The 21,722-nt window shown below is 35.7% G+C and overlaps 2 protein-coding genes across 5 annotated transcripts in view; one reads left to right on the top strand and one right to left on the bottom strand.

The window, feature by feature from the left end:
- The window catches only part of vps41 (VPS41 subunit of HOPS complex), a 64,650-nt gene extending 63,879 nt beyond the window's left edge, over nt 1-771 (top strand). The window contains exon 29 of the mRNA NM_001423787.1: nt 225-771. Coding sequence (NP_001410716.1) covers nt 225-305 — 81 coding nt within the window. The 3' untranslated portion in view covers nt 306-771. The remainder of the gene's footprint in view (nt 1-224) is intronic.
- A 1,967-nt stretch (nt 772-2,738) lies between these two features.
- On the bottom strand, nt 2,739-15,269 carry cdv3 (carnitine deficiency-associated gene expressed in ventricle 3). 4 transcript variants are annotated; one of them, XM_005162562.5, is made up of 5 exons: nt 14,852-15,269; nt 10,991-11,067; nt 6,889-7,025; nt 6,629-6,794; nt 2,739-4,069 (listed from the first exon to the last, which is right to left on the bottom strand). In XM_005162562.5, exons 1-5 carry the CDS (start codon nt 15,053-15,055, stop codon nt 3,940-3,942), a joined length of 714 nt encoding a protein of 237 aa, XP_005162619.1. In that variant the 5' UTR covers nt 15,056-15,269; the 3' UTR covers nt 2,739-3,939. The 4 variants fall into 4 exon arrangements, with proteins under 4 accessions (XP_005162619.1, XP_009295563.1, XP_068073133.1 ...); XM_009297288.5 differs by having other exon boundaries at nt 10,991-11,064; XM_068217032.2 differs by having other exon boundaries at nt 2,739-4,066; nt 10,991-11,064.
- Nucleotides 15,270-21,722: the final 6,453 nt, after the last annotated feature.

Genomic DNA, 21,722 nt, shown 5'->3' with positions numbered 1-21,722 from the left:
AGAATTTTTTTTAAAAGGAGGTTCCCAAATCCCACCCCTTAATCCTAATTGGGGGACGCGCAAATAGTACTAAAATGTATGAATGACATTTTACAAGTTGGCCGCTTAATCAAAAAGTTACGAAGTAAGTTATGAGGTGCTGTGAGAGCTGCCTTTCACCATTTATCTTAAAAAAATAAATAAATGCTGTTGATCAGTTTTGTATATTGTGTGCTCTCCAACAGATCCCAGGGATACAGTATTGTAACATCTGCAGTGCGAAGCGCAGAGGACCAGGCAGCGGCATCCTGGAGATGAAGAAATAATCATTCTTGCTCACTAGAACAACAGTTAGTCAATTAACACTCACTCAGAGCCTGTACGAAATGCAATTATAAGATCTTCATATTTATTAATGCAAGCTCGTGATCTTCATGTTTGAATGTTTAACATAAGCGGCGCCAATAAAGCACTTCCATAATCCCCCTCAGGAGTCTGTTGCCGCAATATTACAGATCATTCCCTTATCCTCTACTCATTCCAAACCATTTTGAGTTTTTTGTTGTTGGATATAAATGGAGAAATACTGGAGAAAGTTGAAAAAATAAACAGCCATCGGCTTCCATGGTATTTTTTTCATGACATTCTTCAGAATATATCATTTTGTGTTAAACAGAAGAAAGAACTTCATAAAAGTTTAGAACCACTTGAGTGTCAATGGTGAGTAAAGTTTTTGCTGTACTATTCTTTTAAAGGGTCATACTTTTTTTCTCTTTACTGCTTGTATACCATTTTGAAAGATGTAAACCAAAACAATAGCTGTGTCCCAAATCACATACGTATGCACTATTCTACGCCATTTTGTAGTATAAATAGTGTAAGTAGTGTGTTTAAACTGAAAACTCTAAAAAAAAAAATAATAAGTGCACTTTAATTACCCGGATGATGCACTCATTCAGCTTGTTAAAAAGAAGTGTGGAATGATGGACACTTCACGCACTCAACGACCGCAGGTTTGCTCATGTAGCGGAAGGGGCGGAGCAATCGGGCGCACATGTTGGATAATTATTTATTTTGGATGGTGAAAGCAAAATTCTCCTACAAGAGTGATTGTAGCACCTCCCAATGGTGAATGCGGTTATACTCATGGCAGGTATTATTTGATAGTCTGGTCATTTATTTCACTAATTTGGCAAACGTCATCAGGGAAACGGTTTAAATTTCCACTTAGTAAAAAAAAAAACATTAGTACTCCATTTGGGACAACACTACATACATACTCTGTACATTCATACATAGTGTGCCATTTGAGACGCAGCTACTTATCCTAACATATTTCCTGTTTTACATTTTTAATTTCTATAGCTTCTGAGAATCCAAAAAGAGCCACATATTGATAATGTTATGATGGCTTTTTTAAAATTAAGTTATGATTGAATTGCCTCTTGTTAATAGTTTAATAACAAGCAGGACATGTTCATGGGCCAATGACATGACCACATTGAAATAGTCTATAACGTAGACCTCAAACTCAATTCCTGGAGGACCACAGCTCTACACAGTTTTGCTCAAACCTTATTCAAATCCAACTAATCATGGTGTTCATGCTGTGTATTTAGACTGTAAAAGATATGGATGTAGTATATTTGACGTCATCCATAGCTTGCTGAAGAGCGCAAATGAAGCACACGTAGGCGTGGCCAACTTGCCGTTTTGTTCGCACGTCATCCCACCAGGGGTGACCAAATAAGGGCAAAGAGGCGGAGCGTCAGTGGAGCTACAAACGCCAGGCAATCGAAATCGGATTTTCGATTAATTGCACAGCCCTATCCACAATCACTCAGTACCAAAAACTTAAAATCTCAGTACCAACTGGTATCCAATTCCAGTATCGAGACAAGTTTATAATCTACACTGAAACGTAACACCAGAAAACTAAATCACTCTGCTTTTTTTGTGGGTAAAGATTCTAGAGTAGTGTGGACGCCGGACATAACTAATGCCTAGTTCACACTACAGGATTTTAAAACCCGATTTGCAAGTTAGCAAGCTCGCCAACAGATCATGTGATGCATGGGTCACCAATCCTGGTCCCGGAGGGCCGGTGTCCCTGCAGGGTTTAGCTCCATCTTGCCTCATCACACCTGCTTGGATGTTTCAAGTATACCTAGTAAGTCCTTGATTAGCTTGTTCAGGTGTGTTTGATTAGGGTTGGAACTAAAATCTGCAGGACACCGGACCTCCAGGAACAAGTTTGGTGACCACTGATCTGATGGAATGAAAACCTGCGGGTCCTTGCCAATCAGCAGTCTGTAAGTGTGAACTACTAAACAAAGCATCAAAGAGGCTCGCCGACCCCTCACAGACAAAAGTCCAATATCTCGTACGCTCAATATTCCAGACAACAATATTCGTCTTGATCTCATGTGAGGTTAGATGTAGTGATGAGCTGAAGCCAATGAGAGAGCAAGTCATCAAGAGCTGAATAGACATTGTGTTCAGGAGTTAAACAGAAACGTCAGTCTGAAATGTCAGGAGCTCAACTCAGAACCCCACAGCACCTCAAATCGTTGGTAGCAGTTCGCTTGGTGTTTATAAATGAACAAGAACCACAATTTCAGCTTAAAATCTGCTTAAATGTTAAGCTGAAGTGCAAAAAAAGTCACCTAGATCTTGAAAGTAGGTTTTTCTTAGATGAATATCCCTATATCCAATGACTGCTGCACCTCTACAGGCCACACCAAAGCAGAAACATGATCTGAGATTAGAAAGTTTAAGCTTTAATAATGGTTTGTCAATCATCATGGAATCAAATAAAATGAGGAGAGATGAACAGATGAAAGGGTTAAAGGGACATTGTTAGAGATCATCCATTATTCGCAGTATGTCGACAAGCTAGCACAGAACTACATTCTCACAGAGGGATACGAAGATGGTTTTTTGAACTCCTCAGAGTGGTAGGATTTCATCAAGCAGGCATTCACCTGCAACACGACCAGGAATTGCCTTTGAGAACAATATCTTTTTTACGCATCTCTAAATATAAATATATTTCTCTCCCATTGCTTTCATATCTTTTTTTCCCCCACAGTAAGGCCACTTTAACAGGTAACTTTGAAGACTTTATCGCCTCTGTCGACAGATCTTGCATTAAGAGGAGTAGAGGAAGGAAAAAAAAAACAGGCGAATATTCAAGTTTAAGGTTGAACGTTGAGTTGCTCCTCTTTGGCTGGACTGGTGTTAATTTCTGCAGCCAATCAGAGCCCAGAACCTGGTCGACATGGTAACCACAGATATGTAACTGAGGTAGTCTCCCCTCTCTAGTGCCCAAAACCGAAAACTCCCAGCTTTCTGTCATCACAACGCAAGAATAAAAAAAATCCAATGGTTTGGGAACGATACTGATGTAGCAAAGAAAAAAAACTTTAGCAGTTTTTTTTTTTTTTTTCTAATTCTCACCCAATGTCTTGAACTCCATTCTCAAAGTGGCTTTTCTCATTTTCTCAAGATTGGCTGATGTCCAGTGGCTCTGCCGGCCAACCAACCTCATGAGGAAATCCACCGTAATAAACATTTGGTGCCTTGTTCGTTTGATGCAGTGTCATTCGTCTTGGTGAACGGTGTTGTATATAAAGCAGATTTGGAAATTTCAGTCAGTTCCTGTTGCTGCAGCTTGTTTGAATGCAGTTGATAAGGGAGGGCCTTTATCCGCCGTGTCCGTGTGTGTGTGTGTTTGTGTTTGTATATGAGTGGACGACAATGGCTAAATGTGTGTGTGTAAAAAATATGTTCATGTGTAGATGCTTAACAGGGTGTGTTTGTGTGTGTGTGTATGTATGGGCACAGACGTCTCCAGCTCAGTCAGGACTGCATCAGGCAGCTGCAGGTCATTTTTTTTGCCCCCTGCGAGTCTTACTGTACCGTCGGCGGTAGGCTTGGGGGGGACGGGGGAGATGGCTATTACTTGTCCCCCAGGATGGCGTACTGATTATCTAACTGTAACTGCTGCATGGAGCCTGGACCTTCGCCTTCTCGGACCCGGCTCTTGTGCTTGACCACTTCGAAGGTTTTCTCCATCTCTCTGTCCCTACAGCAAAAAGCAATATTTGCATGATTGGATATGTAGGGATATATACATATATACAGTCAGGTCCATAAATATTGGGACATTGACACAATTCCAACATTTTTGGCTCTATACAACCAATAGAAACATGATGGATTTAAAATAAAACGAACAAGATGTGCTTTAACTGCAGACGGCCAGCTTTAATTTGAGAGTATTTACATCCAAATCATGTGAACGGTGTACGAATTACAACAGTGTACATATGCGCCTCCCACTTGTTAAGGGACCAAAAGTAATTAGACAGAATAATCATAAATCAAGAAGATAATATTGCCGAAACACTGCAAACTGTTGTAATTCCTACACAGTCCATCTGATTTGGATGCCAATATCCTCATATTAAAGCTGACAGTCTGCAGTAGAAGGTGCAGTAGGTGATCTTCCACAATGCTAACAGCTTAGCATAAATCTCTGAATCACACTCCCTCCCCTGCCGTCCAGAGGCACGACTCCTGAAACTTGAGCATGCGCACATTAAAGATGACAGCAGAACCCTCTCTCATGTGTTGAAAGTGACTAGGGCTTGTCCGGCGACGTGCAGGAATGACACTCATAACTAAGCCCAACTGACATGCTATTTCAGAGCGAATATTAGCATGGTAAACAATATAAGGAGAGCGTCACAGGTCGTAATATATAACCATCTTCACTTCGGTAAAGCTGGCTAGGCGAAATAGCGCTATTTACTTGTGATTTGTTGTTAAACTAAATAAATCTACATTATAGATGCTGTAAAAGGACCTTATGAAACTGAAAAGTCACAATCTTTTATCAGAAGATTTTAGTGGCTAAACAACACTTCTGTGCAGATATAACCCATTTGTAACAACATCTAACGTTACATCAGCTTTGCGTGAAGCTAAAATTGTTTTAAAACAGATCATTACCCGTCTAAAAGAAATCCTTCAGCCATGGTGTCATCCTTTCTCCAGTGTGCAAAGATAACTCGAATATTGACAACGTTTACAGGGCCATCAGTAATCAAATGATTTGCTTTAATCTAATTAGTCATTGCGTCAACGCGTTATCCGCATTTTCTCCGGACTTTCATGCAATTTTGGGCGTACTATTTTTGTAATTTGTCGACATTAACTGCAGTTTGGCACTTTCACTTTCATTCACGAATATTTTAAGCACACCCTCCGTTACAAACGAAATATTGGATGCATATTTCAACTAAATATACTTAATTCTTTTATCTTTTTTTTAACATTTTCACACAGACCTGCATTAAAAACTAAATCATGATAAAATGGCACATCCAAAGAAATTCATTTTACAATTTACTGATCTATTTTCTAATCGTCTTTTTGTCTGAGGCTGAGTATCAATTCAAATGTCAGTTAGAGTTTAATTCACAAGTTTCTAGATCTCTTTGATTCATACCTGCCAACACACGCTTCATCTTCATCAACTATCCCCCCTCCCTCCCCCGCTCTTCACTTCGCAGATTTTATGATCCTAATGGTGGCAGGTATGCTTTGATTCTAGACTAAGTGAATATAGATTCAAATTACAAGTATTATTGCTTATTCTAAAAGTGACCTGTGAACACTTTATTTTTGTTTAGTGGATACATTAATGTTTACTTCGGATGCAGGAAATAACCAACATTTTAAATTCAGCATGTTAATACAGGATGCCCGTGGAGTTTTAAAAAGTATTAAAGTTGATAAATCAATTATGAGAAAATGAAGGCCCTTATTAAAAAGTCTTAAGTCGTGCTTTTGTGAGGTCTTAAATTTTGTTCTAGCAATGTCCAAAGTGTTTGACTCCAAAAAAAGCATAAATATATTTATTTTCCTCGATACAAGCGATTGGTTCAGGCAAGATCCTCTGTGATGTCATGTAATTTACGACATAAGTGGGAAGGGCATGTGATGCAGCGAAACCATAGAGCGAAACAGACAGCTAAATGGGAAAATGTAAGTTTGCGTACTCCTGGTTGGAGAAAGATGAGTTCAAACAGTTTCTGAAGTGTCGGCGAAAACAACGGTGTTATTTATTCTTTCAAGCTTTGTTTTTTCTGAGCTTATCTGAGTTCTGTTGTGTGGTTGTGTTCCATTGATTTATTAAACTACAAGTGTTTATTAACTGTTCATTAAAAAATTAGAACTTAAAGTGGTGATGAGGTCTTAAAATATTCTGAGAAGCTCTTAAAAAGGTTTTGAATTACATTTAGGATTCCTGCATATACCCTGTAATAAAGCTATGATAGATTTTCATTTGTACTTTTATAAATGTACATTTTAGTTCATGCGATTAACACAAATTGAGGAAATGGCTTTTCTACTTTTTAATCTGATATGCATTATTAAATATTAAAACATATTTTTATCATTTAAGTCAACAATAACAACATTTTTGGCATCTCACACGCAAATATGTATGCTGTGCAGAGTACAAACTTTGCAGAAAATGAAAGCAAAGCCATTCCTAACATATTCTTTTGGATGAAAAAGGAAGCACATTTCAGATATATACAAGCAATAAAGATTAAACAGCCCATTGACGTCTTACTTGCGAGTCTCCACATGTCTGGCAGTGGACAGGAGAGAAGGAAACTGGGCGTCACTGAAGATCTCTGGAGGCCCTTGAGCTGGGGCTTTCTTAGTAGTGGTTAGCCGGGCCCCAGGGGGACGATATACACCAGGTGCTTTGGGCTCAGGAACTTCAACTTCCTCAACTAATAGGAAATGAGAAAGAAAAGTGTTCAATGTGTTGAAGAGTTCAACTAACACAAACACTTCTAGCTTTTGAAAACACTTTTAAAGACTCACCCGGAGCTGAAGCAGCTGAAGGAGGAGCCCCCCCTGATTTATTCCAGGGTCCAGACATTTTATCACTGGTGACCAAGATGATCTCGCCATCCTCACCCACTTCCTCCTTCTCGTACTCTTCCTCCTCCTTCTCATCACTGTCAGACACAAAGATAAACACAACAATGAGTCTCATTCACTAATAATTGCCATACCCATCTACCATCCAGTATTTTCCATGGATTCTCACATATTTTACCATTCTATGCCGCCATCATCCCGTTAAAGTATTTTCCATTATTTATCCCATACTTTTAATATTTCAATGAAGGGTGGATATAAACATTCAATTCAATTCAGTTCAATTCAGCTTTATTTGTATAGCGCTTTTACAATGTAGATTGTGTCAAAACAGCTTCACATAAATGGTCATAGTAACTGGATCAGTGTAGTTCAGTTTTTAGTGTATAATAGTTCAGTTCAGTTTAGCTCAGTTCAGTGTGGTTTAAAATCATTACTGAGAGTCCAAACACTGAAGAGCAAATTCATAGATGCATAGCTTTACAGATCCTGAACCATGCAAGCCAGTGGCTACTGCGGAGAGGGAAAAAACCTTCACCAATAGGAGAGTGAAGAAAAAAAAAAAAACCTTGAGAGAACCAGACTCAGTTCGACACGACTATTTTCATCAAAGAACTGATACGCATAGTACCGCCCAACCACCAGGGGACACCACTTGCTAATAAATGTGAAACTATGCTTTCATTTTACTTATGCTGCGTCCGAAATCATATACTTACATGCTATATAGTACACTAAAACAGTATTTTTATATGATTTATACTTCTGCGTCAAGCGCAAGCTCCGGCACAGCCTGCGAGTTGACGTATAGCTGTATGGTTGACACAAATCTCTCAAAAAAATGTAACTACACATTGCAACAATGTTTATCGCAAGCTCTTTGATTGGTAGCGCTGACAAGTGTGGGGAGGACCAAGAGCCACGTGAACCTGTTGGAGTGAGAGTTTACAAGTGTGGGATCCCATGAAGGAATTCCAGATGGAAAGTTTTGTTCTTTGTTTACCTCATGGTTAAAGTTGTTGCGCGCCCGCCGTTTAAACTACTTCTACAATAAGATAGCATTCAGAAAAAACAAAACACCAGCAAAGAAACTCGACATAGAGGAACATAAACCCCTCACTGCCAGCTAGCATTTCGGAAGTGTTATTGCAGAGCAACACAAACAGTGCGCAGAAGTATAAATGCACGACAACACGCAAGGTATGCGCCATGGGTTGTGCTGATGACTTCACTGCAGAAGTATAAACCAGGCTTTTATGAGTAAAAATGAGGCAAAAAAAGAAAAGTTGACTCTAAATGACGTGTTTAAGGAAGAATGGACAACCAAATACTTCACCAATATCGGAAAAAAAGCAGTACTAATATGAAGTATTGTGGTTTTGAAAGATAACAACCTCAAGCATCATTTTTGGAAATTAAATTCTCACTATATGTGACACTATTAACTATTAAGTTATTAATGAAAGATTTGGCATGTGGCCCTTCACTTGGTTTGCAGAACTTGACGTTACCCCCCTGGTCTAAAAAGTTTGCCCACCTCTATTACAGAACTTATTTTTTCTAATGATCGAGTAGTAAATTCAAATGCAGTACTCGAGTAGTAGGCTATTTTGAACGCAGCCTTAGACTTGAAAACACTAAATATAAAAACGGAGGAATTCACTTCCTTTACATTACATGTGCCTTAATTTTCAAATTTCAATGTTGACAGGTATGATAACCGTTTATGTTTGTGCTTATAAGCACTTTTAATTTCTCACAAAACACTTTACGGCTAACTCACAAATCATGCGTTCTTGCATGAGCTTGTTCTTAAACTTGTTTTTTGTTAGTGAATATGGAGTCTTCCGAATGAGCGCTAGCTCGCACGAGGTCAGCAATTTACATAATACATCCCCAAACAAGCTTCATATACAAATGCATTTTGCAAAAAGCGACTTAAAAGACAATTATGGCACAGAAAAAAAGGTACTTCAACAATAATTATGAACATACATGATTATTGCGAACATACTTGTGGTACAAGATGTCTTTGAATTTCTACATTTGTATACAATAAATTCTAGGTAGGTCGAAAATGTTTTTTATCAATCATGATTTCCACGTAAAACCTCTGTACACACATTTTGCACAAAGATTTGTGCGTGCGCATGTTACTGCATGAGGGCCATTGTGTTCTTTAACAGGAATGAGCTGTAATGTGGCAAAGCTCAAATCAGTTCAGAGTGACTGAAATACTGATGTATGAGCAAGCTGAAAATCAAGGTCAAAATGTAGCTGCTGAAAACAGGCTTTTCCATCAGTACAATGGATTTACTATGCCATTAGCATTTTATACATCTACAGATGTACGAAAAATCTAAATAAAGTCAGTATTATTACAATATAAGTTGGCATGCTTTGTTTGTTATCGAATTAAACACTTGTACAAGAGTGACACTTGTAAACACTTGCTCCATCGGGCTCACAGCTGTCAGCACCGCCCACACTCGTCGCTGCTACCAAACGGATCAATCACAGAGCTTGTGCTACACATCGTTACGACATGTAGCTAAATTTTTTGAGAGTTGCGACCGCGCGAAAGCGCAGAAGTATAAATCAGCTAGAACACGGATGAACTCATGAGTTGCATGCGTGCAAATAGTGGTTTCCATCCAAAGATGTAAACGTTAGGCCTGCGATATCTATTTTTGTTGTACGATGTATTGCACCAAAATATATTGCAATAAACGATACTATTGTCATTTTAACACTAGTTTATGCTACTCATTATATAATGCCAGGATGACAATACAATATCACGATGCAAGTAAGCTCTTCCAAAGAACACATTATATTTTATTCTTAAGATTATTTCATTTAATTATAGTGATTTTAACAATTTAATAATCAGGCATTGGATCAGAATGTAAAACCGCATATCCTAAACAAATAATTAATAATACATGTTTATTTTAAAAAAGTGCAAGGAAAAAAAGTTACTGAGGCTGCGATATCTGCTACGATATCGGTTTTCAGTTGTCAGACACCCATATGAAAATATACTATAGTAGTTTATAGTAAATACTAGTGTTTTTTTTAACCATACGGATACTGACACCTTCAATAGAGATAGAGAGGCTGCACAAACAGCTATAATATTGCTAGAAATTGGCTTTTATGTATGGGCGATATATATTGCATCACCAAAAATGATTTGAGGTCATGCCCACGTGTTGTGTGACAAGTCGATATATTGATTATTGTGACAAGCCTACTAAATGTGCACACAAAAATTGGAATATCACATAAAAATGATAATAAAGCATTGTTTCCATCAAATAAGTTAAAGAAAACAAAATTGTCTCTTACTTAAAACTGGCACAAAATATTAAATGTGTCGTGATAGAAGCAGTCACTATGGGCCTTTTTTGTTATATAATTAATTTGTTGTCCTTTAGAAGATGAAACGCAATGAAAGCCTGGTGGACTTTAGAGGTGTGAGCGTGCTCTTTGGGAATGCTGCTGACGTTCAAGACAATTCTGGCAGGTAAGAAATACCTAATTATTTTGATGACAGACTTTAGAATGACCAAAACGACATTTCAAATGATGTTCAATGTAGTCGGTACACTAGTTTGTCCAGTAATGCCATCTCATCATGCCCATTTTTATCACATGATCTGTTAAAACTAAATCACACGACTTGTGCTAATTTGTTAAATTTGTTAAATTCATGCAATTTTTTTGCTACAGTTGTGCACATACATTTATCAATAAAACATGCAGGGTTCCATACAATTCCTTCATGTCATCCCAACCCAAATCGATAAAGAAAACTTAATGGTTTAAACAAATTTAAGTGGATTGAAGAAAAATCAGTTGCCTTTTTTCAAACAATTTGAATGTTATTTTAATTTATATGAAATTACTTGAACTTAAGAAAATCTAAACTTAGTTCCTGCATTGTTCAAAGCAAAACCAAATGATCATGGGTTTTTCAATTGTAAAAAAAATAAGTGCATTTTAAATGTTTAAATGAACTTCATGATGTGCTTCACACCTCATTTGCATGGCCTGGAGTCTGAGTCCGGTGTAGTCCACTTCCTTCTGCTCAAATTCCTTCCATTCCTCATCCTCCTGGAAAGAGAGTTTGACAAAAAAAGAACACAGAAACTAATGAAACTACACAAAAACTTATGAAACTAAGTTATTAAACTCTTCATAATATAACAAACCGTGTGCTTGGGTTGCTGGCGCAAAAACAATACATCTGAATAAAACTATTTTTAAATGACTTGTATTTGAATGACTGTTTTTCAATGACTTGTGGTTAATACCAATAATCCATTGATGAAGATAGGGGGAGTAGCAGCATGTGACAAAATGGCACATTCAAATCACAGTCCTTGTTACAAAAAAAGAAGTTTACATATGATGGACACTTCTCCCATAACAGTCTATGAAGGATGAGAGAGCTCTTGGATTTATTCTAAAAATGTCTTTATTTGTGTTCTGAAGATGAAAGATGGTCACAGGGGATTGGATCATTTTTGGGTGAGCCAACCATTTAATTGAACCTTAACTTCTCTATTGTGATCTTACTGATTCTAAATTAGGCCACATACATAGTATATCAGAGTGTTTATAAAGCCCTTCGAAGGAAGATTCTGTTTACTTTAAAGGGGTTCATTCTCATTCTGTTGCAGCCATATTTTAACTCAAAAGCCAATCAACTAGAACATGAGCCATCTTTACACTAAACCACACACAAGCAAGCAAAAATGTACACTAATATTTTTTTCTAATAATAATTATTCTTATAATTTAGTTTGTAAGACACATCTTTTGAAAACGTAAATGTTCAAGTCAGCCCATTCCATCAAGCATGTTTACAAACCCTTTTAAAAGTATTTAAAAGTATGACATGAAGGAATAAGTGAGATGTACTTAAAAAAAACAATCACAGTATGTTCTGTTATTTATGAACATACTAAAGCAGCTAATTAAGCTTTTTTGGGGGGATAATATTAAATACAGAACAAGATGTGCTAAAGCAGGCTGAAAATAAACTTTGCAGGACAGTGGGTCTAAAAGCGCAGAGAGTCCAAGACCTTTGAAATAGTAAATGCGATGACACATTATAATGGTATTTCTGTTTAATTCATACTGGATGCTAAAGGGTGCCCTTGTGCATAAACTCATCAAAAGGACTGCAGCACTATTTTGCCATCCGCTTGTTAAGTGTGCAGTCACAAGAATTGGCATCTGGGTCCAAGCGCCTTATAAAACTGTACGAGGAGACTCAACAAATTGTAATAATGAACATTTACAAAGCGCTGTAATACTTTCGAAAATCTCGACCGCAATATATGTATATACCCTTGCCTAATATCCGATGGCCAGAAAGTGATTAATTTTGTTTAAATTGTAAAATATTGGTGTTTTTGATGCAGAATGTCCAAAGACTGTTGGGTGCACAATGATATTCAATTACATTCAATTTAATGTGAGATATGACTAAAAAGTGGTCATAAACGAGTATCTTCTCAAATCGAATGAGTAGCGGCTCGGACCTGGAAGCAGTATTCCATACGTCACGACTTAACAAGCGGAGAGGCACATTTTGGCAAGCAAATTATGGAATGGCACACACAAGTGTTCTAAAAATTTTTTTAAAAATTTATACAAAGATGTTAAAGATGATTGTTGGACCTGGGGCTAGTACCATAAAGCCCGATTAGCTGACTAGCTAGTCAGGTTTCAGTTTAGTTTGCACCAACTTTGGGTTTTACGTACCATGAAGGTAACTCAGCTCAGTTGCCCCATAATACCATAACAACAAGGAGTGAATAAAGTCGAGCTGCTGTTACCTAAAAACCCAATGTTGGTGCAAACTAAACAAACCAAAAATCCTTTAAGGCAAGTCATCAAAGTTTTCAAAACTGTTTGCCAAGCTTACGATTACATTACATACTTGAAATCACCAATAAAACTAAACATCTGTCTCTTAAGTTTCAATTCTAAACGTTTAAATCAAACAAAATCATCATTATTTCAGGTTGTCGAAGCTAATTCACGGTTGCAAGGAACAAGATCACGACACCAACCTCATTTATGGCATGTTACATATTATCATCCTCTAAGTAATGCTCCATCAGATCGCACTGGTCTTCAAATGTAATTCACAACTTGGGGCAACTCTTTGTTTACTAGTTTGTGGGGCGTTTGAGTAGCTGCTGTCATGTCCCGTTTGACAGGACAGACTGTACCCGCGTTCATTTCATACAAATTACAAAACAATTGGTTCATGTAAAATTACAGATTTCATGCTTTATTTGTATATCTTTATGTCTGTGAAGCAAGTATTCGCCACCATTCAAGAGCGTTTGTTCTCCACATAAACTGGTGTTTAAACACACGTCTGGTTCCAGCTTCTCCCCTGGAGAAATGTCAGTCTATAGCAGCTGATGATTAGTTCCTGTACTGGTAGGCGGGGCTTCATTTGTCAGGAGTTAGGGGCCTGTCAGTTCATCATATTTCAGTCGCAACAGATATAATCTCAGTATTGGTAGTACATTTGTTAAATGAAATGCATTTTTTTTATTTACAATAGAAGTGAATGTATAAGAGCAGATTTTGCCATGCAATTGATAAAGAGAAGGCAAATAAATGTGGGAAGGGTTTTAATAGATTAAATGATTTGGCAGGTTTTGTATGCATCACTATGATCACTCTGACTTATGAACACTAAAAAAAAAGATATAGTGAAATTTCCATTGTATGCTAACTTTAAAGATGGCATTGTGATATTGTAGCAGGTCACAATATTGAGGTAAAGTTGGTTTTATATTTGTATATTCTTACTTTTACCTTTTCTTTATATAATATCTAGGGATGCACGATATATTGGTGGCCATATCGATATCGGCGCATTCCCAATAATATCAGAAAAATAATATTTACGAATTCTATTAAGGTAAATCATATCAGCAGTCAATGACTATCAAAATACAACACTGTTCACGGTCAAATGAATAGTGGTACTGTTGTATTGAAGACATATTTACATGGGATTTAAGACTGAATATTCAAAGTATTTAGTATTTATGTGTGAATTTAAAACCAACTTTACCTTAATTGTCACAACACACACCAACTGTTCTGCAACACAAAAGTACTTTTTCCTTTACAACAATGGTTTTAAGGCATATTATACATCTGTAAGTTGGGGTACAGCACAATTTATTTAAATAGTTTCACCATAGCATTAAATACAAAGTTCAAAGCTGAATAGGGACGTCGGTGTGAAATCGGAATTAACAAGTAGCTTTTCTGTGCTCTCTGTCATAAGAAACTAGCAAACGGTGCCGTTGAAGGACACAGTTACAGCAGCAGTTATAAAAGCCCCGCAGACTGACAGAAGATTAATGCCCCATGAAATAAATGTCAGTATGATGTCATATCACCCAATATACGTCACTACAGGCACGACCGAACGCGAGTTCTCTTTAGGGGACAGTTCACCCATAAATGTCTATTTTCTCATCATTTAAACATTTACGTTGTTCCAGCAAAATCCACTGATAGAGTAAAAGCATTTTATTAGAAAAAAAAGCATGAAGGTGCGTAAATAACGATGACAGAACACGCTTTTATGAACAGAACTGTCTATTTTAGCGACGTAGCAGCTGTCAGAAACAAAAGGATGATAGCTAGACACTAATTTTCTCTTTATTCAACACGTTAACATTTTGTTAGTGTTGTTTTTTGGCCTTTACATAACCGAGTGAACTGTTTATAACTGCTGTACGTTGTATAACGTCCACGAGCCCTTAGTACCAACAAATGCTGCCTACTTAGGGAGCTCGTTAGTTTTCGTAACACAGCCCGTGTGTGTTGTTTGACTGTGCCTTAACATTACCTTCTCCATCTGCGCGTCTTGATTCTCACTCTTCGTCGACTTCTCCTTCTCCTTTTTCATCTTTTTCACCGGCATTGCTGCTGCTGCTGCTGCTCCGGTCACCTGCTCCTTTCCCTTTCCCTTCTCCTTCTTTTTCTTCTTGTCGCGTTTGGCGAAGAAGTCATCCAGACTCTTCTCCACGCCGGCCGGAGCCACATCCGCCATCTTCTCCCCAAATATCCTCAACTATACACTAAAAAAAGCTTAGAAATGATCAGATCAGCGTCTGAAACGACAACAAATGAGCCCTTGGGTGAGTGTCTGCCAGGTAATCCGCGTGTTTCATGTGTGTATCCGCAGGTTAAAGGTGTTCTGAGAGCAGCATGACACACTCAGCAGCTGAAAGTGTGACACACACTCGCCCAATGCACCGGATAGTGTTGCTTTCGAGCTGACCCGGATGGGAAAGCAGCTTTTGGGACTGACAGCTCTACCGCCCAATCGCTGAACGACAAAGTTACTTTTCGACCAATCACATCGAAGGGTGTAAATTTTCTGCACAGTGATTTTACCATATTGTGCAACAATTTTGTTGTTGATTTCGGTGTTTATAATACGACACTTGTTGAGTAACAAATTAAACGTATTTCAGCTGATATTTTTAGAAAAGCATTGCCATTACAAAAGCTAACTCATATTAATTATAAGGTTGTATAAGATATAGTTGATTAAATATTTTGGAAATAATAACTTCCTGTTCTACTGTGTAACTAACTGGAAAAGCTTTTAATGTAATTAAATCATTTTGTAACATAATCCGAATTTTAAATAGCATTTTTTTTTTAAGTTTTAGCATTGTATTGATTTTTTGTTGTCAAAACATCATTGACTTTCACTTTTATTACCCAGTTATTAAAATGTAATTACAATGTAAGTTGCTTTTGTTACAATTGTGAGTTCACGTGTGATTATTATTAATATTATTACTGTGATGAATAATTATAATGAAGTGTGCAAGTCAAATTTAATACAGTTTTGCAAAAATCATATTATGAACAGGAAAAGAAAATGTTCCATTCCAAAGAGTGGAAAGAGATCAGAACCAGTACTCAGCTACGTCCAAACAAAATTCTGATTGATGAAACATATGAAAAATAGCAATATACCTTTGTTTAACCGTTTTAAAACTAAAGTTAGGTTGTATTTAATATTTACATTTCTCTTTGAAAATGTGATTGCAGCTTTATTTTATGTTTGTACAGCCTATTTTGGACAACGTTTGTCACTATCCCAAATTCAGCTAATAATTTAATATTATAGACTCATTTTGTTTATGATCATTGATATTGATTATTACTTTTAAGAACTAAGATATGTTGGAACTATGGGATGATGATCGTTTTCAAGGTATGTTAAAAAAAAAACATTAAATTATATTAAAAAGCTCTACCAGTTCCAGTTACATGGCAGAACAGGAAGTTATTATTTCCAAAATATTTAATCAACTACATTCATGTTTGTTTCCTTCGGAAAAGGGGCCCAACAACCTTATAATGGATATGGGGTAGCTTTTGTAATGGCAATACTTTTCTAAAAATATTAGCTGAAATAAGTTTAATTTGTTACTCAACAAGTGTCCTATTTGAAACAAAAATTATGTTAAAAAAAAAAAAAACGTAAATAAAAAATCGTACTTTTATCTTAGGAACGGTATAGCATGGCAGACAATTTTGAGGGTTATAAACCTTTTTCAATAATTAATAATTTAATTAAACGCATTTCACCTGATATTTTTAGAAAAGCATTGCCAATACAAAAGCTACCCCATATCAACTGTAAGGTTGTCTTGCGTAGGGCCCCTTTTCAGAAGGAAACAAACAAGAATATAGTCGATTAAATATCTTGGAAACAATAACTTCCTGTTCTGCCAGAACTGGTAGAGCTTTTTAATATAATATAATCTTTTTTTAACATAATCCAAAATTTTAAAAAGTCATTTTCTTTTTTCAGTTGTCAAAACATCAATGATTTCCACTTCTTATTACCTTGTAATTTAAAAAAAAATGGGCACAATGTAAGTTGCTTTTGTTACAATTGTTGTGAGTTCACGTGTCTTATTATTGTGATCTATTTGTATAATGAAATGTGCTAGTCAAAATAACACAGTTTTGCAAAAATCACATTATGAACAGGAAATAGTTCCATTCCAAAGAGCAGAAAATAGATCAGAATCAGTACTCGGCTACATCCAAACAAAATTCTGATTGGCAAAACATATGAAAAATAGCAATTTACCTTTTTTAACCGTTTTTGAACTAATGTTAGTTGTATTTAATATGTATACATTTGTTTTTGAAATTATGATTGCAGCTGTATTCTGTTTGTACAACCCATTTTGAACAACGTTTGTCACTATCTCAAATTCAGCTAATAATTTAATATTATAAACTCATTTTGAGTATGTTGATCATTGATATTGATTATTACTTTTAAGAATTAAGAATTGAAACTAGGCATGGGACGATATTTGTTTTCAAGGTATACCACGGTTTGGAAAAGTTTTAAAACTTTCAAAATTTTCTGCCATACTATACTGTGCCTGAGGTGTATGTAAGATTCTTTTATTTATTTATTTATTTTTATTTAAATGTTTTTTTCAGTGGTGGTCTCTTTCTGCTATATCGTTCCTAAAGTATGTGTAAGATTTTTTTTTTATGTTTTTTTTTTATTTCATGACAACAGTATCTCCAGCAGAAAAGATATCCAAAGATGGCGTTTTAAATTGTTTTAAAAAGAATCTGTGTTTTTGAAACAAAAGAAGACAGCAGAAGTCAATAACTCATATTTAGCCAGACATGTTTACTGTTCCAAAATATTTTTAATGTTTCTCAAAATAAAATATATTCTGTTCAAAGGGGGAAATGTTTTTTTTGTTTGTTTGTTTTTTTACCCTAACATTTAAAAAGAACATTTTAGAGCAGTAATCATTATACCATAAAACTGTGATATTTATATCCAAGGTTATCATACCATCAGAATCTTATACCGGTCTATGCCTGCTAGTGCATTTCATAAAAATTTCAAACTGTTTTTGTAAAGAAATCCTACATTGTTATACATTCAAACTACAATTATTTAACAAGAAATACAGATGCTGATTAATGATGAATCTTTTGTTAAATCCCTCATTTGTAAGATTTTGTTTAAAAGTGTCTCCTAAATGACTATATGATGATAAATGTCAATGCAAGTTAATAATTAGTATGTGATTACTCAGTAAAAAAATATTTGTAAATTAGCATTTAGCAATTAGCATTAGCAAATTTCTGTATTTTGTGGTTTATTTTTTCCCTTTTCATTTTTGTTTTGATCTTTCTTGCAACACATTTTTTTAAAGTGACTTTTGTTTAACATTTTAATAGTTTAAAATAATATAATGTCTCGATTAATGTTGTAAATTACAGTACAAAAACCTTGTACTAAGCTACTACAGTTTCTGTTATTTTACAGAATTATTTCTCTAAATTGTATTCTTATACATAATATTATTTCAAACTACTAAACTGTTTTTATACTGCAAAGTTGAATTTTCAACATCAAAAGTCGACAGAGCAGAGATCGGGATCTCATAATGAAATCATAAGCATAAATAAATGAAAAACACTTATGAATCACAAAATATGAAACTGATGGTACTGTCTGTCTTGATGATCGATGACAAAAGTGGTCTGCTGTCATTCAGGTTCAGCTCTTAATTACTAAAGTTATGATAGTTTACCGTTTGATCTGGCAAACAGTAGCAGTATGTTGGTTACACACTTAGCAATTGCAGGTTGTTTTGAACAAGGTGTAAATCAGTCAGTGTTGGTCAAATTGGTCACAGAACATTAAACAATCCCAACTGCATTTGGTATCACTTCATTTTGATGTTCCCTTTAACACATTTTGTTGATTGTAAGTTACATTGCAACTATATGCTATCTTATTCTCAGTAGAGTATTAGTGGACTGTAAGGTATAGTGTAAGTTGAAATGTAGGGCGAGGCAGTGGCGAAGTAGGTAGTGCTGTCGCATCACAGCAAGTAGGTCGCTGGTTTCTGTGTGGAGTTTGCATGTTCTCCCTGCGTTTGCGTGGGTTTCCTCCAGGTGCTCCGGTTTCCCCCACAATCCAAAGACATGCAGTACAGGTAAATTTGGTAGGTTAAATTGTCTGTAGTGTATGAGTGTGTGTGTGAATGTTTCCCAGAGATGGGTTGCGGCTGGAAGGGCATCCGCTGCGTAAAAACTTGCTGGATAAGTTGGTGGTTCATTCCGCTGTGGCGACCCCGGATTAATAAAGGGACTAAGCCAACAAGAAAATGAATGAATGAATGAAGTTGAAATGTACTTGCAAAAATTATAGTCAGGACAATTGGTTGAGCACGCTCAGCAGATATTAAGCAGCATACTCTAATGAGAATTAATTGTTGTAATGTAAATTACAGTCAACAAAATGTGCAATAGGGACTATCAAAACAAAGTGATACCCTCCATTCTGCTTCTGTTCCATAAAACCTGCTCTTTTTGAATGGAGCACAATTAGACACTGGAATGTGGTATAGCATGTTTTATAGCTAAATTGCTCTAACTATGTCAAAACTTGAAAAAAAAAAAGATTATAACATCCAAATGGATCCTAGCATGCAGACAAGTGTTTATAAAAGGGTTTATAAAAGACTACAAACATCTGCCGCCTTTTGAGAATGACTGAATGAACTGAATGTCCTAGTTGTGTGTCACACTGAACAGCTTGTGAATAGAAAAAGCTTCATTCAGCATATAGAGTGAACAGGGCAGATTCCAGAAACTTTTGACCCATTTAAATCAGTAGGAAAACATGGGCATTTAAACTCAACTTCGCTTTTTTTAAACAGATTTTTCTTTAAAGGGGTGGTCTACTACGATATTATATTTAAAACTTTAGTTGATGCGTAATGTAGCTGTGTGAACATAAACAACATCTTTGAATGTAACACGCTCAAAGTTAAATGCAAGGGAGACATTGGCTTTTACAGAATTAGCTTAGCAAAGCCTACAGCGAAAATAATTTGGGGACAACAAAAAAAATACATCCGGGCTAGTGAGATCACATGGGGCTTCATCTCATTCATCTCGCACACATACCCAACGCAGCAATGGTTCATGGCCAGAGGTGCTGTAATGTTAAAGGGTAAATGAAGCACTCGGTCAAGTTTACCTTATTTTGTACATTGGATTCCACTTTAATGAAAATATATTTAATAACTTTGATAAATGTAACCATTTAGAAGAAAACAGCATGTTTTACTATAGATTTAGACCTAGGGCACCGACATCTTGGAATGTCGCTGTGTCTGACGTCACATGGTTGGTTCTGTTCCCTCCACTGAACAGATACTGTACAGTGGAAGTAAAAGAGACTGTAAAGTTTAAAATCTAGGTCTAGGTCTAAAATCTATAGTAAAACATGCCGTTTTCTTCTAAACGGTTACATTAATCGAGTTTGTTTAATATACTTTCATTAAAGTGGAATCTAATGTACAAAATAAGGTAAACCTGACTGAGTGCTACATTTTCCCTTTAAAGCAGTGAAAGCCTAAATGCTGTCCAAATGCTGCTATTTTCACATAGCATGTTTTGTTTCTGTATTTGGGCTTCCATAGGACACGACACAAAGAAAAATAGTTTACAGTTTAATTTTAATTATGTTGCAGAGAATTATATATATATATATATATATATATATATATATATATATATATATATATATATATATATATATATATATATATATRTATATATATATATATATATATATATATATATATATATATATATATATATATATATATATATATGTATATATATATATATATATATATATATATATATATATATATATATATGTATATATATATATATATATATATATATATATATATATATATGTATATATATATATATATATATATATATATATATATATATATATAAAGATAAAGTGCTAGCATTTGACAAAGGAGAACTTCTCTCCTAGTTCAGTGCTGGATTCAGCTAAAAACTCCTCCAACCGACGAAGCTGTGGATTGTGAGCCACAACCTGTAAGTATTTTTATTTGTTAAAATCGATCAACTACAGGCATAGTTTCTAGCGTTAACGGTATGTTATAGGGAGTACGTAAACAAGGATGTAAACAATGCTGTTTGACTGCTATCAGTATAGCTTCAAATTAATATATATTAGTCAAACCCCTGTAAGCAACCACAATATTCAGCAGTGTCTCTCTATGCAGTATCTATCTATGTGACTGATTTCTGTGCATTCTAAATCTCAAATAACAAATTCACAAAAGATATGAGAACATTTCATATTGCACATGCTTGTTCCGAATATATGTGAAAGACACTTGTCAGGTTTTATTTTAGAGAGCAGGCATGTGCTCTTCATATCTTTGCTTACAGCTGCTCTGACTGGACTGTTTACAAAGCATACACTGTTGCCAACTATTTTTAATAAAAAGGCACTAAGCTCTGTCCGAAAAGTCGCTAGATTACACCGTCAATATTCATTTGCATATTACGCACGTCATCACGTTCTATGGTTAATAAAGGGGTATTTATTTTTGCACTACGCTTTATGTATGCATGTAAATTTAACAAAATGTATTGCTGTTTGCATGCAGTGTATCAATATAGATGTGTAGTTAATTTGCAGTAATCTCTCAGATGTAATATTTAGACAAGTTCTGTCACTAAAACATCTGTGATTGTGAACAAGAAAAAAAGAAATGGTCAAATTAAATAGTAAAAATAAAGGAGAAGCAGATCGGTTTGACTGCACAAGGGAAAAACACTCCCTGTGTTAAATCATTTGC

The sequence above is a fragment of the Danio rerio genome, chromosome 24 (genome assembly GCF_049306965.1).
Source record: "Danio rerio strain Tuebingen ecotype United States chromosome 24, GRCz12tu, whole genome shotgun sequence".
Classification (NCBI taxonomy): Eukaryota; Metazoa; Chordata; class Actinopteri; order Cypriniformes; family Danionidae; genus Danio; species Danio rerio.
Note: the sequence above shows the minus strand (reverse complement) of the source record. Positions and strands in the feature narration are given on the sequence as shown.